Source organism: Eumetopias jubatus, unplaced genomic scaffold (assembly GCF_037043125.1).
Source record: "Eumetopias jubatus isolate StellerSeaLion01/CBP00866 unplaced genomic scaffold, mEumJub1_p1.0 scaffold_6, whole genome shotgun sequence".
In the NCBI taxonomy this organism is placed as follows: Eukaryota; Metazoa; Chordata; class Mammalia; order Carnivora; family Otariidae; genus Eumetopias; species Eumetopias jubatus.
Window position 1 is genome coordinate 8,158,085 of NW_028274812.1, and position 18,075 is coordinate 8,176,159.

At 43.5% G+C, this 18,075-nt stretch overlaps 1 protein-coding gene across 1 annotated transcript in view; it reads left to right on the forward strand.

Moving 5' to 3' along the window:
* Positions 1-14,871, forward strand: part of SLC22A2 (solute carrier family 22 member 2) — a 30,410-nt gene extending 15,539 nt beyond the window's left edge. Inside the window, exons 6-11 of the mRNA XM_028103401.2 lie at positions 541-647; positions 1,989-2,203; positions 3,052-3,160; positions 3,989-4,101; positions 7,890-7,989; positions 14,805-14,871. Coding sequence (XP_027959202.1) covers positions 541-647; positions 1,989-2,203; positions 3,052-3,160; positions 3,989-4,101; positions 7,890-7,989; positions 14,805-14,871 — 711 coding nt within the window. The remainder of the gene's footprint in view (positions 1-540; positions 648-1,988; positions 2,204-3,051; positions 3,161-3,988; positions 4,102-7,889; positions 7,990-14,804) is intronic.
* The last annotated feature ends 3,204 nt before the right edge of the window (positions 14,872-18,075 follow it).

Below are 18,075 nucleotides of genomic sequence, written 5' to 3' on the forward strand. Positions count from 1 at the left end.
AGCGCAGGGCTTCCCAAACGTTAATTAATTCCTGTGCCCAGGATGCCCCTGGGGACCTTGCCGAAATGCAGATTCCAGTTCAGCGTGTCTGGGCAGGGTCCCTGGGTCTTTCATTCGAACAAGCTCCAGGCAATACCGAGCTGCTCCAAGTGCCAAGGTCCCGGACCAGAGCCTCCTGAGCGATGGGCCGCCCCTGGTCCTGCAGGGAGCACGCCCGGGGCCCTCAGCCCTCAGGGGCCCTGGGCTGGGCCTTCTTCTGCCCCCCTGTGCTTGACCTCCAGTGCCGCTGGACATATGCCCAGGAGTGACCTAACTCCCACTAGCCCAGCTTCGCCTTCTGTGAAAGGGGATGAAAAAAATGGAACCGAACTTCCCGGCTCTCCAAGGTTAAATGAGCTAATAAGTGTGAAAGGCTCATTAGAAGCCCTCAGCAGGTGTCAGGTACTGTCAGGATTCCCTGTCTTATGTCGGGATTCCCTGTCTTACCTGGGGACACCATCTTTCACCACACAAAGCTGTTCCTCCTGTTTCCATTCCTAGAGCCTCAGACCTGAAGAGGAAGTTGATGAGAAGCTGAAGCCTTCATTTCTTGACTTGGTCAGAACCCCTCAGATAAGGAAACACACTTTGATCTTGATGTACAACTGGTAAGGAATGTTTTTCACTTTAAAATCCCTCCACTTTTTTTTTTTTTTATCCCCGTCATCCACATTAGGGGAGGGACCAAGACAGCACTGTCACAGCCTAGCTTCAGTATAAGTATGGACAGTGGGCAGCAAGGGGACTCATTTATAGCCGTGTTTTCTGATACCATTTCTTCAGGCTGGTGTCTGAAGTCAGCCTACAATCTCAAAGCGTAGATAAGTATGTCATCAACCTTGGCATTGCCTTAGAACGTCCTGCGAGATCATAAAATAACAACGCCAGAACCCCCACCCTGGCCCCAGAAAATACTGATGGAATTGGCCCAGGGAAAGCCTAGGCACCAATATTTTAACATTCTCCAGGTAAGTCTGATATATAGCCCAACCTGAGAACTACCAGTTCTATACCTATGATGAGTATAGATCTCTCCTTATTGTACAGGGCTAGCAAGGGAAGGATCTTTTCCCTTTCTTGTCTATTGGAGAAAGAAATAAACTTATGAAGGAGAATAAACCACAAGGAATAATCCACTGGCTCCACAGTCCGGTGGCTGACGCACGATTGTTTCCATGGTCTGCAGGCTGCTCCTGGAGCTGTGAGCCGTTCACCCTGCACCAAGCCTTCCTTAGTGCAGCTCACTTTCCTTTCAGGGTGTCCCGGGGCTCACGCCAGCCACACGAAGATTTGGAATCACGGACAGAAGCAAGGCTCCTCAGGAACTCATTTAGCAACCTTGACAATACTACCTATAAAATACAGCCAGGAAATTTGGCTTTGTACCCTTCTTTTCTGAATAGTTGTGACTGTTGCCAAGCATCCTCTTATTTGCCATTGCAGATAACTTCTGGTCAACAAAACACAACCAAAAAACATCATCAAAATGTTGTCTATATTGTGTCAGAAGAGAAATCAGCAAGAAGGGAGGCTATGCCCGTTTGGGGATTTGGTACCCGTTTGGGTCTCTGGTTTCCTAAAATTTGAATTAAGTAGTCAATCCCTTTGATCCCAATTCCATTAGAAGACCACAAAGAGAGAAATAATTAACAACCACTAATAACCTGATACAGTTTTACCAAATAAGTTACCTAGAAAGACATTTCTTCCTACTTTTCAATTTGGCCAGGGAGTGCAATCCTGCTTTCTTCTCCTTTCCTGGTTCTGGGGTCACAGTCAGCCACCGCCGTGGTTCAGATCATGGAAAAGCAGTAGAATGAAGGGAAAAGCAATAAGAAGATGACAAGGAAAGATGACCCACGATCAACTCTTCTTTTTCCAGAAGCCTCTCCTTTTTGATGACTTGCTTCTGGTGCTTGGCTTGACCTGAGCTTCTCCTCTTTGCTTAGGTTCACAAGCTCTGTTCTCTACCAAGGCCTCATCATGCACATGGGACTTGCAGGGAGCAATATCTACTTGGATTTCTTCTACTCTGCCCTGGTGGAATTCCCAGCTGCCCTCATCATCATCCTCACCATTGACCGTATAGGTCGTCGGTTTCCATGGGCTGCATCAAATCTCCTGGCAGGAGCAGCCTGCCTCGCCTCCGTTTTCATCCCTGAGGGTAAGTGTCGAGCCACGCTGGGGTCTTGTCTTCCAAGGCTGCGTGAAGAGGGGATGTCACAACCCTCTGATAGTAAAACGATGTAATTTATCATCCAAGTCAATTTGGAAAGAATGAACACAGTATCTGGGACCTTCCTGAGCAAACCCATATGGCCACCCTGTCTTTAAGAACAAATGGAGCCAAGGGTTGTCTGCTTTAACATAATCACACCTGACTCTTCTCTAATGTACTATAACAAGAGACTAAGAGGACACATGCCACAGGCCATGGAGCTGGCCCAGAACAGAGAGCATGGGCTTTGGGGTAGAGCAGGCCCAGGCTTGAAGTCTTATTCCAGCATTTTCCAGATACTATTTAGGCAACTCCCTTGAGCTCCCCGCATCATCCTGCAGAACAAATAAGAAACCTTAGGTAAATGCAACCAATGCACAATTATTCAGTTCCTTTCTTTCCTTTTCAAATGCTTTCTCAATGAGGAGGAGAAAAACCTGTACAACAGAATCCTATTGGCACCATGAAGCTTTCTTTGAATGCTTTAGTCATTAGCAGTTACTTAAAATATGCCCATATTTTGCTGTTTCTTTTGGATGGCCTGTATAAACTAGAGTTGGCCCAGCTTTGTAAACTGGTACAATCCTGTTGTCATTAATGATTGAGTTCTAAAGAGTGTGTTAGAATCACGCCTAAGGTTAAAACTAACAAACATGGGAAATTTTGCTCTGAAGTGTTGAGTTTAGAGAAGAATGGTGCATTCTCATCCCATTCCGGAATGTGGACTTTCCCCTCTGGAGCACTGTGCAGACCAGGGAGTATTGCAACGTAAGTGGTGCGTTTTTGCCCCGCAGATCTCCGGTGGCTAAGAGTCACAGTCGCGTGCTTGGGTAGAATGGGGATTACGATGGCCTATGAAATGGTTTGCCTGGTCAATGCGGAGCTGTACCCCACATTCATCAGGTGAGCACGTTTTCCTCAGCATGGAGAGGGTGGATGGGACATTTGCTTACAGGCTAGAACTACCACAAGCACCAGCAGAGGGCACTTCCTTTTCAAAATATGGGGCAAGAAAAACCAAAAACCAAAACAAACCACAGGACAAGAGAGGATAAGAACGTTTAAAGGCAGTAGCCAGACCACATCTCACAGTTACAGGCTGGGGTGAAATACAGTCACTGTATAGTGAGAACAGAAGACACCGATTACAAGAGAGGGATAACCAAATGGCCATGGGACAGAGTGATCAGAAACAGTATGAACAGGCGGTGCCTGGGTGGCTCAGTCGGTTAGGTGTCTGCCTTCTGCTCAGGTCATGATCCCCTGGTCCTGGGATCTAGTCCTGCATCGGGCTCCTTGCTTGGCAGGGACCCTGCTTCTCCCTCTCCCTCTGGCCCTCCCTCCCCCCAGCTCATTTTGTCTCTTTCTCTCTCTAACTCACCCTCTCTCAAATACATTAATTAATTAATTAATTAAGAAATAAATAAATAAAGGACACAGTACGAACAAGACCATGGAACAGTGCAGGGAAGCCAGATGACCAAAGTAAAAAGTGAAAATTGCCCCCCCCCATTAAAAATCCTCCAAAAAGCTAATATAAAACAAGTACAACAAGAATATGAGTGGAATTATGACTCATACACCATTTGTGTGTGTTGAAAACAACGTGAACACCGTTTTTTTCAGTTTGCAGACATTTCAGTGACTCGGGGAAGGATTAATTTGGGTGGGGTAGGGGATAAGTACTGTACCGTGAGAAGCTGGAAGTTAAAGCAGTTCCCTGCATTTCAGGAATCTTGGTGTCCTTGTCTGCTCCTCCATGTGTGACATCGGTGGTATCATCACGCCGTTCCTGGTCTACCGGCTCACCAACATCTGGCATGAGCTTCCACTGGTGGTTTTTGGTGAGAAACCCTCAGACATACCTTTGAACAAAAACCTATTTTTCTAGGGGCCTCCTTTGTTACATCTCAAAATAAGTATCATGCCTACTGGCAACTACCGAATGCAGCTAGTAATTAGTACCACTCTCGGTGTTAGTAATACCAGCATAAGTAATACTATTAGTAGCTGCTAAGACCCAAGCGTGGGAGCCCCTAGGACTTCTGGCCTCAGCGGTACAAAGTTCAAGAAGGAGTGAGGTGGAAAGCCGTTTGCCTGAAGAACACCCCTAACTCTCTCCTCACCGATCTCCACCCCTCCTTGGGTCTCTTTGTCACAGAGCTTACTCTTTCTGCCTCCTTGATGGCTGAACGTGGGAAAATACAAAACTTTTCACTTCATTACTTCAAAGAAAGGCAGCTAAAATGTTGCAAAGAGCGATTTCAAAACTCAGGGGAAACAAAGACCATCATTAAGGAAATGCGTTCATGTCATGGCGCACTTGTGTTGGTATCAGGCACCCCTTCCCCAAATCCCTTGGGCAATTAGATTTAAGGAGGATTGGTACAGCCCTTCCCTCCAACCCTGAAGTAATGTACCAGTGCAGAACCCCCCCTCCCCCCACTGCCCAACCTGCAGCATGGAAGGTGACAGGGACAAATCTAACTATCAGCAATTAATACACAGAGGCCAATGTTGAACATAACCACTATAGACTGTGAAAGGGGTCTGGGAATTGTGGACATTCCCATTCATTCGTGTCCATTCCTTTCCCCACAGCTGTGGACGATGGGACAGACCCTCTCCTGTGTGCCACACAGAGGGGTGCAGAGGGGTGACCAGATTCATGCATACAGCATTCGCCTCCTCGTGTTAGCCAGAAGGCCTCAACGCACCCAGCTCAGTCTTCTTTTAGACCCACTGGGAGCTGCTTTTAATTTGACAAAAATAAAAGTTTTCCCCATGGGCCTACAACCCTCACTTAATTTGAGGGGAGGGAGGACAAGACGCTCTGCACACTGGGGGCGCACCCGGATGGCTTTTCTCCTAATGCCATGCATTGTCACATACAAGTACCTCTGCTCATTCCTCTTCTCAAGGGATTTGTGAGGGGGAAATTTTCCACTTCTGTAGATGGGCCAGCAAATGTTCCACGCTGCCAGTAAAACTCACCTTCAAAACAGACCCAATGAATTTCTCTATGCTGTGACTTAGTAATAGTAAGATGGCCAAAGTTGATAGAACACGAGCTCTTTATCCTGGCAGAAGCATGATTTGGCAACAGGGTGGCTGGTACCACTTCGGGGACCCTGGCCATCTTCCTCTCCCAACACTGGCTGAGGGACCTGCGCAGAGCCTTCTTTCCATCTTGGGGAAGTACCACAACACCCTCTGGACTCCTTCCTTCCAAGGGGGAAGGTGGAGACACCTCAACCTTGGTCATTTCCTTAGGTGGGCAGTGAGTGATCGATGGGTCAGTGAGACATTTCTAGGTGGAGAACAGAGACTTCGTGTTTCTCTAAGGATCTTTTAACAATGCAATGCCAGGTCCAGACCTAGACGAGCCTCTGTGGACCCTCCCTCAGGGATTCACCTTCCCCTGGGAAAGATCAAGGATTTTATTTTATTTTATTTTTATTTTTATTTTTATTTTATTGTATTAAATTTTATTATGTTACGTTAGTCACCATACAATACATCATTAGTTTTTGATGTGGTGATCCACGATCCATTGTTTTCGTATAACACCCAGTGCTCCATGCAGTACGTGCCCTCCTTAATACCCATCACCGGGCTAACCCATCCCCCCACCCCCCTCCCTCTAGAACCCTCAGTTTGTTTCTCAGAGTCCATAGTGTCTCATGGTTCGTCTCTCCCTCCGATTCCCCCCCCTCCATTTTCCCCCCCTTCTCCTAATGTCCTCCATGTTATTCCTTATGTTCCACAAATAAGTGAAACCATATGATAATTGACTTTCTTTGCTTGACTTATTTCACTTAGCATCATCTCCTCCAGTCCCATCCATGTTGATGTAAAAGTTGGGTATTCATCCCTTCTGATGGCGGAGTAATATTCCATCGTATATATGGACCACATCTTCTTTATCCATTCGTCTGTTGAAGGGCATCTCGGCTCTTTCCACAGTTTGGCTATTGCGGACATTGCTGCTATGAACGTTGGGGTGCATATGGCCCTTACTTTCACTACATCTGTGTCTTTGGGGTAAATACCCAGTAGAGCAATTGCTGGGTCATAGGGTAGCTCTATTTTCAACTTTTTGAGGCACCTCCACACTGTTTTCCAAAGTGGCTGTACCAATTTGCATTCCCACCAACAGTGTAAGAGGGTTCCCCTGTCTCCACAACCTCTCCAACATTTGTTGTTTCTTTCCCTGTCCATTTTTGCCATTCTAACTGGTGTAAGGTGGTATCTCAATGTGGTTTTGATTTGAATTTCCCTGATGGCTAATGATGATGAACATTTTTTCATGTGTCTGTTAGCCATTTGTATGTCTTCTTCAGGGAAGTGTCTTTTCATATCTTCTGCCCACTTTTTGACTTGATTATTTGTTTTTTGGGTGTTGAGTTTGAGAAGTTCTTTATAGATCTTGGATACCAGCCCTTTATCTGTAGTGTCATTTGCAAATATCTTCTCCCATTCTGTGGGTTGCCTCTTTGTTTTGTTGACTGTTTCCTTTGCTGTGCAGAAGCTTTTTATCTTGAAGATCAAGGATTTTAATTGCATTTCACCGTTTCAAGTAAACTCAAAGACAACTCCCACTGTTATCGATGCTTGTAGTTCCGTCTTCTTTTCTCACCAATCTGAGTAGCTAGCAGGAAACAAAACAAATACTTTTCCATTTTTACTCATTTCCCTTTCTTTTGCCCACAATAGTGGTGTACTGATTGTGGTCTTGAAATAGCCAACAAGCATGCGAGGTGGGAATATCACGCCACTTTATGGCCAAGAGTCTGGAACCGAACTTCCCAGGGCTCTGAGACCAGTGAGTGGGGGGGCTCAGAACCGGATCCCAGGCACCCAGAGCTACAACCAGCGTCCTGAACCACTAAGCTCTGTGGCCTCGATCCCTGTCATTTTGTAAAGATGTAAAAACAGACGGCCAGTGTGCATTTTTTTGGAACTCCAAAACCAGTGAAGACCCCACATCTACTTCCTGCATTCGATTATCGCAAAACATAAAATGTAACCTTAAAATTCCAAAAAGGAAATGGGAATTTAAAGACACATAAACACTCTAATGTTTACTATGACTCCCCAGCATGTGCAAAAAATTACAGCTGGAGACAAAGGAAAAAGGAACAAAAGGAATTTCTCAAACACCTGAATTAGAACTAAAAGTGTAGGCCTGGCTATACTTTTTAAATGCTGTGATGCAATGATATATGATACCCTACTTCCGGGTGCTAGTCATGTTCCAAGTTTCTGACTCATTCTCATTACTAAGTGCTTTATATTGGCAGGGTTATGTTCTTCCTTTCCTAAGAGTTGATTTTTTTTTTCAGAGTTATTTTCTAACTCCAATGTATCTTAATATTATGGCAATGTTCTCTAGCCTAGAATAACCTTGACTCAAAATGTTGAGTATTTCATCTCCCTATAAGGAATTGTAATCCAATGGAGTTTGGAATCAGCAAAATATTTATAGGACAGTCAGAGATAGCAAAGAAATCTGTAAGTATAGAAAAATCACAAAAAATAATTTTTTTTTTTTTAAGAAGTAAGGGGAGTTCTGATTATAAGGCCTTCGTGTTTTAGTTCCTAATGTAATTAGCATCTGTTTGGCTTCCAGCGGTGGTTGGCTTGGTTGCTGGGGGACTGGTGTTGCTGCTCCCGGAGACCAAAGGGAAGGCTTTACCTGAGACTATTGACGAAGCTGAAAACATGCAGAGGTAGGAAGCTGAAATTCCTCCATACAGGTCTGCGCCAATTCTGTAGCCAGTTGGAAAAAACATGAGGTTGAATTTATACCTCATACCATTCACTGAGATCAAGTCACACAAAATCAAAGACTAGAAAATACAAAGATACAGTAAAATAATGAACATACCATAGAAGAATACCCTTATACTTTCATAGTGGGGAAGGTCTCTCTGTAAGTACGGCAAAAAAATCCAGGACCAATTTTTAAAAAGATCAGTAAGTTTGCCTTTATACAAATAAAGAATTCTATTGAAAAACAAACATAAGCTTAAAAAAATAATCACAACACATGTGGAGAAAATATTTACTCCTCTACAAGGGGCTAATTTTCTTAATATATAAGGAGCTCTAACAAATCCATAAGAGGAGCCACACAAAAGAAAAAAATGGATTAAGGACTTGAACACATAATTCAGTGAAAGGAAAATAAAAAAAGCTCTTAAAGATATGAAAATATGCTCATTTCCTACATAGTGAGAGAAGGTCCAATGAACACTGTACTACTCACAACTTAGATTGTTGAAGATCAAACCACTTGGTAACATTGTGTTGGGGAAGAATGTAGGTAAACAGCATCCTATGTTGCCAATGGGAGTACACATCTGAAATCTCTATGATGGCAATATGACAAGAGGATCAAAAATGGCTATTTATTTTTATTTTTTTTAAAGATTTTACTTGATTTATTTGAGAGAGAGAGAAAGAGCACGAGCGGGGGAAGGGGCAGAAGGAGAGGGAGAAGCAGGCTCCCCGCGGTGAAGGGCTCTATCCCAGGACCCTGGGATCATGACCTGAGCCGAAGGCAGATGCTTAACGACTGAGCCACCCAGGTGCCCCTGTGTATTTCTTTATACCTAGCAATTCCACACTTCCAGGAATTTACACATACAAAATGACACATGTACAGGATTACCATTTAGGACAATTTTGTATGTAACAAAAGATTGGAAACAACCTAAATACCCATGGATTGGGAGACCAGTTATATAAATTACGGTATGTCAGTCAATAAAATACCATACAGCCATTAAAAAGAATGAGGCAGCTTTATATACATTGATAAGGAAATTCCTCTAAGACACATTACTAATTTAAAAAAGGGGGACACCTGAGTGGCTCAGTCTGTTAAGCATCTGACTCTTGATCTCAGTTCAGGTCTTGATCTTGGGGTCATGAGTTCAAGCCCCATGTTGGGCTCCATGCTGGGTATGGAGCCTACTTTATAGATAAATAAATAAATTTTAAAAAAGGAAAATATAGAAAGTATATATTCTACCATTTCTATAAAAGGAATGAAAAAAATATATGTGTGTTAAATGTAAATATACATACATAAATAAATGTAAATATATATCCATAAATAAATGTAAATATATATCCATAAATATATATATGTAAATATATATATATTTATCTTTACCTGTATCTCTGGAAGAATATGCAAGAACCAGAACATTGGCTGTTTGTGGAATGAGAGGCTTTGGAAAACAGGGGGGAGGGATTTCCAGTGCATACCTTTTTCTGCTTTCCGAATTTTGGACCATATAAACCTATTCAAAAATTAAACCTAAGAAAGTCTAGTGAAGAGAAACATAGGACACACTGTCCACAAGTTTCTTTATGCAGTATGCTTAGATGTTTTTATTCATTTTATTTATACTCCAGTTCCGGCCTACTGACACCATGAGCTGAACTGAATTTTATCCATTCTACACATTGTTCCCATTTAACATACTCAGCACCCGAGCAGATGTGGCTACGGAAGAATTGCCATGGTCTGAGGCTTGTCCTAGAGCTTGGAGCTCAGCATTACAAGAGGCCTTTGAGCTCAGCCAGAGGTCACACACTGGCAACCCACAGGATATCAGGGCCTCAAGGGCTTTGCTTGACCCACGTGGTATTTTTAAAGTGGGAAATTCCACATGAACTGGATTTCCAGGATCTCTTAAAAAAAATTCAGAAGATTTGGTAACCTGGCGCAGGCATTTCCTCTTGCTGCTGGCTTGCAGGAGCTGAGAGGGGGCTGAGGGTTTGGAAGGGCATGTCTGCTGGGGGAGGTCACAGTGCCACATTCCCCACTATCTCGGGCCTAGCACATTTGGTTTTTCTGCCTGGTGCATGCAGACATTTGAGCTTGAGATCCTTGATCTAGACCAACTGCCCCCTGGTACCCCTATCTCAGGGAAGCTTCCCATGCACACAAGCCTCCCCTTGAAGACAGACTGTACCCCATTTACTGCCGTCTCCCCAGGACTCAGCTCAGTACCTGGCACGTACAGACCAGATGCTCCCCATATAGCTGTGGACTAAATGCTGAGTTCCTTCTACAGCATTGCTAATCATGGGCTCTCCAGGCTTGTGCAGCCAGCTCCAGTGCTGGGAAGGTGGTAAGGTGTGGTGGGCAGGGGCATGAGCTGTAGAGTCTGATAGGCCAGGTCTTGACATTTCCCATCATGCGGCCTTAACTCTTCTAAGCCTTGGTTTCTTCATCTGTAAATGGGGACAATGGTTTCTACTCACTGGATTTTTGTAATGAGATACATGCATGGGAAGAGCCTGGCACTTTGAAAATGTCCAATAGCCACTGTATTATCCATAGAAGTTTTCATAGCTGCTTTGTAAAGCAGGTAACTAGACAACTGAGTGGAAATCAAATTTTAAAATATATTCTGAATGGTTTTGAGAAAGGGAAGCGCAGCTCCGTGATAGACACATAAACGTGTACTTGTAAGAGGCTTCCCATCAGGCTGGTTCATCGGGCAAAGCAAAGATTAATGCTGTTGTTGGTTTATATGCCTTCTCTTCATGTGATCCACAAACACTTCTCTGAAGATTTGCGCTTGCGCTTTTCTATTTTCTGTATTCCATAACCCAGCTCACCTTTCAAAGATGGAAGACAGATCTGTGTGAGGCTCGCGGCTGCAGAGGAGAGTGGGGAGGTGAACCCAAGGCTGGGCTGCTAAAGGGCCCCACTGCAGGCACAGATGAGCAGGGGCGGCCCGCGGGACACAGAGGTGACCCAGGCCCAGCGTCCCCCGACACTGAGGGAGAGGCGCCAAAACAGGTCTCCTCCCCCGCCAAGTCCTCCGGCTCCCCAGCACCCACAGCCCGTCTTAGTTACACAGAGATCCCTGGGCATTTCCTGATGTACCCCTTATTTCACCCTTCCGCCTGTTTCCTTGTCTGTAAGATTGGGTAACAGTAGCTGACATTCACTCAGAGCCTTCAGCTAGTGCTTCCGAAGCCCCGCGCCCGAGCTGCCCCATTTAATCCTGGCGACAACCCTGCAGGACAGGTACTGTCATTAGTAGCCCCGTTGACAGCTGAAAAAAATGAAGGCAGCAAAGATCAAAGATTCACCCAGGAGGCCAGTGAGTGACAAAGCCAGTCCTGGCAGCCAGGTTCCAGGGGGCTGAGTTCACAAGGCGGGGCGGGGGTGAGTGCAGGGAGGGGCCTGGGCCACGCTGGGGTTCTTAGCGGTCAGTCAGCGCAGCTGCTGCTGCTCCTGCGATGGCTGCTGTTGTTACTGTTGCTGGGGCTGCTGCAGTTGCTGCAGTTACTGTTGTTGCTGCTGTCATTGTTCCTGTTGTTGCCGCTGTTGTTACTGTTGCTGCTGCTATTGTTGCTGTTGTTACTATTATTGCTGTTGTTGCTATTGTTGCTACCGTTGCTGCTGTTATTGTGGTTACTATTGTTGCTGCTGCTGTTGTTAACTATTATTGCTGCTGCTGCTGTTGCTGGGGTTACTATTGTTGCTGTTGCTATCCTTGCTGCTGTTGCTGCTATCGTTGCTGTTGTTGCTGCTGTTACTATTACTGCTGCTCTTGTTGCTATTGTTGCTACTGTTGCTGCTGCTGCTGTTGCTGGGGTTACTACTGTTGCTACTGTTGTTGTGGTTACTATTGTTGTTGCTACTGTTATTGTTACTGTTGTTACTCTTATTGCTGCTGCTGCTGTTGCTGCAGTTACTATTGTTGCTGCTGTCATTGTTGCTATTGTTGCTGTCAGTGTTGCTGTTACTATTACCCTTGCTGTTGTTGCTATTGTTGCTACTGTTGCTGCTGCTATTATTGCTGCTGTTGTTGCTGTGGTTACTACTGTTGCTGTTGCTGCGGTTACTGTTGTTGCTGCTGTTGCTGTTGCTGCTGTTGTTAACTATTGCTGCTACTGCTGCTGTTGCTGTGGTTACTGTTGTTGCTGCTGCTGCTGTTGCTGCTGTTATTACTATTGCTGCTACTGCTGTTGCTGCGGTTACTGTTGTTGCTGCTGTCATTGTTCCTGTTGTTGCCACTGTTGTTACTGTTGCTGCTGCTATTTTTGCTGTTGTTACTACTACTGCTGTTGTTGCTATTGTTGCTACTGTTGCTGCTGCTATTGTTATTGCTGCTGTGGTTGCTGTGGTTACTACTGTTGCTGTTGTTGTGGTTACTATTGTTGCTGCTGCTGTTGCTGCTATTGTTGCTGTTGTTGCTATTGTTGCTACTGTTGCTGCTGCTGTTGTTGCTGGGGTTACTACTGTTGCTATTGTTGTGGTGGTTACTATTGTTGTTGCTACTGCTATTGTTACTGTTGTTACTCTTATTGCTGCTGCTGCTGCTGCTGTTATTGCTGCTGTTGTTGCTGGGGTTACTACTGTTGCTGCTATTGTTGTGGTTACTATTGTTGCTGCTGCTGTTGTTACTGTTGTTACTATTATTGCTGCTGCTGCTGTTGCTGCAGTTACTATTGTTGCTGCTGTCATTGTTGCCATTGTTGCTGCTATTGTTGCTGTTGTTGCTGCTGTTACTATTACCACTGCTGTTGTTGCTATTGTTGCTACTGTTGCTGCTGCTGTTATTGCTGCTGTTGTTGCTGTGGTTACTACTGTTGCTGTTGTTGTGGTTACTATTGTTGCTGCTGCTGTTGTTACTATTGTTACTATTATTGCTGCTGCTGTTGCTATGGTTACTATTGTTGCTGCTGTCATTGTTCCTGTTGTCACTGCTATTATTGCTGTTGTTGCTGTTGTTACTGTTACTGCTGCTGTTGCTATTATTGCTACTGTTGCTGCTGCTGTTGTTATTGCTGCTGTTTTTGCTGTGGTTACTACTGTTGTTGCTGCTATTGTAACTATTACTGCGCTGCTGGTGTTGCTGTGGTTACTATTGTTGCTGCTGCTGCTGCTGTTACTATTACTGCTGCTCTTGTTGCTATTGTTGCTACTGTGGTTACTGTCATTGCTCCTCCCGCTGTTGCTATGGTTACCATTATTGCTGTTGTTTCTATTGTTGCTGTTGTTGCTATTGTTGTTACTGTTGCTGCTGCTGTTATTGTTGCTGTGGTTACTATGGTTGCTGCTGCTATTGTTGCTGCTACTGTTGCTGTTGTTGGTGTTGTTGTTGCGGTTGTTACTATTACTACTGCTGCTGTTGCTATCGTTGTTACTGTTGCTGCTGCTGTTGTTGCTGGGGTTACTATGGTTGCTGTTGCTATTGTTGTTATTGTTGTTGCTGCTGTTGTTACTCTTGTTGCTGCTGCTGGTGTTTCTGTTGTTACTGTTGTTGATGCTATTGTTGCTGTGGTTACTATTGTTGCTGCTGTGGTTGTTGTTATTACTATTACTGCTGCCATTGTTCCTGTTGCTGTTGTTACTACTGTTGCTGCTATTGTTATTGCTGTGGTTACTATTGTTGCTGCTGTCATTGTTCCTATTGTTGCTGCTGTTGTTGCTATTGTTGCTCTTGTTACTGTTGCTGCTGCTGTTGTTACTGCTGCTGCAGCTGTGGTTCCTGTAGTTGTCACTATTGTTGCTGCTGTGGTTCCTGGTGTTATTATTATTGTTGCTGTTGTTTTTCCTGTTGTTTCTGTGGTTACTGTTGTTGCTGCTGTTGTTGCCATTGTTACTATTGCTGCTGCTGTTGTTGCTGTTGTTACTATTATTGCTGTTGGTGTTATTCCAGTTGTTGCTGGTGTTCCTATTGCTATTGTTATTTCTGTTGTTGCTGCTGCTGCTTTTGCTGTTACTGTTGTTGGCATAGAGACCCTGGGAGCACCACCGACTTCCTTGGGCCCCTACATCTGGAGGCTGAGAGAACCCCAGCGCTGCCAGGGGATTCGGGTGGGCTTCTGCTATACTCCCTGTCTCAGGCTGGCCCAGAAGCTGAGGCAGGACTAAACACCCTGAGGCGAGGGAAATTTTGTGAGGAGCTCGGGGACACGGGGGCAGCCCCACTCCAGATTTCAATATTATTATCAGGCAAAGCATGTCCAAAGGGCATGTCTGGGAACAGCAGGATGAAGAAAGCAGAATTTCTATCATGAGGATCAGCAACTTCCCAGTATTCATAAAGATAAGATGATTGAGAAGATTTGCAATTTGATTTCTCACTTGCTCAGGTGTTGAAAAATAAATAAGCATTGGTAAGAATAATTTCTAAAATTGTATTTACAAGAACTAATGACAACGGTGTCTAGATTTTGCAATCATCATTTTTAATCAATATAAGATTAAATGTCGTCATTACCTGCATCCTCTCATTACATAGAAAAGTGATCACCTTAAATAAGGAACATAGGCAAGTCCCATTCCCAGAAGAGCATTTTTGGAACTGTTCCATCACATAAGTTATTCACCAAGCTCTGTCACTTTTCTTTTTAGGAATCACCACTCAGAACACACTGCAAGACTGTGCCTGGTCAAAGCTTACATCCATTCGTTCTTCCATTTATTTCTTACCCACTTGATTTTGTTTTTCAGCCTCCTCACAATTTCTTTATCCCCTCTCCATGTTTTTTATTACTGCAGACCAAGAAAAAATAAAGAAAAGATGATTTACCTCCAAGTCAAGAAACTAGACATTCCCTTAAACTAAGAAGAGACCACTATTGCCACGGCCTTGCTGTGAAGATACAAGTCCAGACCAGAGATTCCTCCATTCACCACAAAGCCCATGCAACTCAACCTTACTCCCCTTTGAACCCTACAAACTTAGACCTATAGCCGAATAGAGTTTGTTGTCCTACTATATTAAAATCTTCCCATGGGACCAGATCCCACCAAAGCCCACCAGCTCACTCCATTCCCAGAATTCGTAGGACAATGCCACTGGTGTGCTGGGAATTGTTTTCATCTTTGTATTTCTTTATTTTATTCCTTTCTCCACAATGATATCAAACCAAAACACATAGGGGGATTGTGGGCCGGGGAAACAAAACAGAAAAGATCTGAAAAACAATTAAGTGGGAGCAGAGACCCTGTTTTCTTAAAGATATACTACAGTTAAATAATATCAAGTTGTCTGGAATGTATGTCAGGAACTTTAAATTGGCTTTTCAGTGTCATGTGTGAAAAAGTTTTTAAATACCTTCATTATCATCTGGGTTAGACTTTAAAGGAACCTAAAATAGAAGAATCAGAACTACAACCTGATTAATCACTAAATCTCCCCTATTTAGACTGAATGAGTACAAATGTGTACTTTTTACAAAAAAATCTTGAGACGAGTTTGATAAAAAGCAGTATTGAAGTTGGCTTAATAAACCAACATGGGAAAGTTTCACTCCAACAAAAATTGCTCTAAATTTGTGGTTTAAAAAATTATATTAATATTTTACCATGGTAATATAGTAAATAAAAGCTTTTAGAAGCTGAATACCTCAAGGCCTATAATGAAAAACAAAAGTTCCTTACCCCATTCCACTTCTATCAATGCCTCTGGAATAATTTTCAACTATTTTAGCTGGATTTTTTTTTCCCTTGTGATTTATCTTTATATAGCTGAATAACTTGCTTTAAATGGACACCTCTTGACTTTTTCATTACCTATTGACTTTTTTATATAAAATATAAAGATTTAGCTCTCTTCAAATCTCTCCTCATCCCAAACCACAACTTCTCTCTTCTCTTCAGACTCCGTGTTATCACATTTTTATTCAATCAAAAGTTGACATTCACATTGTTATGGCTGCGTAACTATTTTTAACAGCTGAGCCACATAGTGTACTATGATCATGCTTTTACTCTTTCACAGCATTTTGTTTCTCTTGAGCCTTGGTTTTTATTGCTTGTTTTCTATATATGCACCATCAATTTTCCCCTAACTCTCTGATAAAACAAGAAGTCTCTCAGTGCATTCAAACACAGCTCCTTCTTCCAGGGAGCCCTCCCACCTGGAGCCTGCAGCCTTCCTGGTCCAGTGTAGCCTGGCTGATATTGAGGCCTACGGCACAGTGGTTGCGCTGGGCTCTCCTTTCTCCACCTTCCTGAGCATTCTGGTGCCTCTTTCTTGTGAGGGATTCCCTGTCTCATAGGTCAGAAGTCTTCCTTATTCTTGGCTTTCTCCCTCATCTTGAAGAAGCACATCTCCCAGTATTGTCCTGAGAAAGAGCACATACTTGTCCTTCTAAATTCTCTTCTGTAACATCAGGAGTTACAACTACGCATTCCTGGCCCTTGGCCACCCGGCTTCTTGTAAGGCTCTACCAATGGGTAGCATTGGCCAGATAAGAAGATGGGAGCAAGAGAGACATTTCTTTCCCCTATATCATGAAGGTGTCTTGGGCAGCGGCAGTAAAAGTTGCTGGCAACCTGAACCAAAGGAATGTGGGTTCCTGGTCACTGCTCGATGGCATGGGTGCACTTTTAATAGCAATAGCAGCAGCAACATCAATGCCTCATTGACTTCATGGCAAGAACAGGATCGCAGGCCCCAGCCAGGAGCAATTGCTATTTCCTGGTCTTATGTAAACACCCTCTTCTCCCTCTAGCATACCTTTCTCCCTTTTGCTCAACAGTTTTGTAAACGAGTGCCTGTATTAAATTGCTTTTCTCTGAAATACCTATAGTGGTTTCTGTTTTGCTGATTCAACATGAATTAATATTAACATGAATTCATACTTGGGACCACACCTAGGGAATAGATGCCCAAATAGGAAAATGTGCAGTTTGTTAAACGATGTGATTGGGATTGAACACATTGATGACGTTATTGCCAGGGATAAGTGAGATACTAACAGTATCTCTCAATGACATTCGGTCACAAAACAGTTACTTAAAATTGAGTAATAAAAGCTGTGACTACCTGAAATGAAGTATCTATTTAAAGCAAGACTTTGGGAGGCCAAAAGACTGTTGAATTTGATCACCACAGTGGAAACTATGGCCACAGAATCTCTGGGGTAGAGCTTGTTGCTCCTGACTCCACCGGAGAAATTACAAAAAGAACATAAAAACTTTAGGCTTTCAAGTGTCAGGTTGAGGCATTGCCAGAGAATTGAGAGCTCCTTATGACGGCCCTAAAAGACCTTGAGTTTTGTGGAAGCAAGGCTGATACCACTGAAAAACAGGCTCAAAATTTGAAACTATGGGTTAAGAATTACATCATAGATTAAACTCACAGCCTAGCCATGTCTCTGAAATTTAAATTACAGAATGGATGGGAAGGAGTGGACTCCTGAGAAATGAAATGGAGACTGTAAGTGGACTCAAATGAATCTGAACATCTTGAACCCCAAATCCCCTGAACCTCCTTGGCCAAAAGAAGCAGCCCTTCTCTTCCTTTTTGTAAAACAAAAACAAAAACACTTTCCCTTGTTTGAAGAGTTTTAATGACCTCATCTTACACAGTTACTTAAGAGGGAATGATAAGACTCCTTAAGCCCCACCCCCCATGTCTTACCCAGGTATGCTTAGAGTAGATTCCAGCATGTCTCAAGGGGAGAAATAAGAAGTTTGGGGAAGAGACACCTTACACATGAAAAGAATTTCAAGATTTTGTAACATATTTGCATAAATCTGGGGAGTAATTTAGGAATGAATTGTAATGATATGAGGCCCAGGAGAATGAAACAATGTTGAATCAGGTCCAATTTGTCGAGATCAGTACTCTAATCTAAGATTCCAGATTTAATGTGCCAGGTGAAACACCTAGCATTATTTCCAGTAGTTTGCAGACCAGAAACATTAGAAAAGATATAAGGGAGTATTTCCATAATTTGAAATAAGGATGACTTCTTAGGCAAAAATAAAATCTAAGAGACATAAAGTGAAAGATTGATCGATGTGACTATACAACACA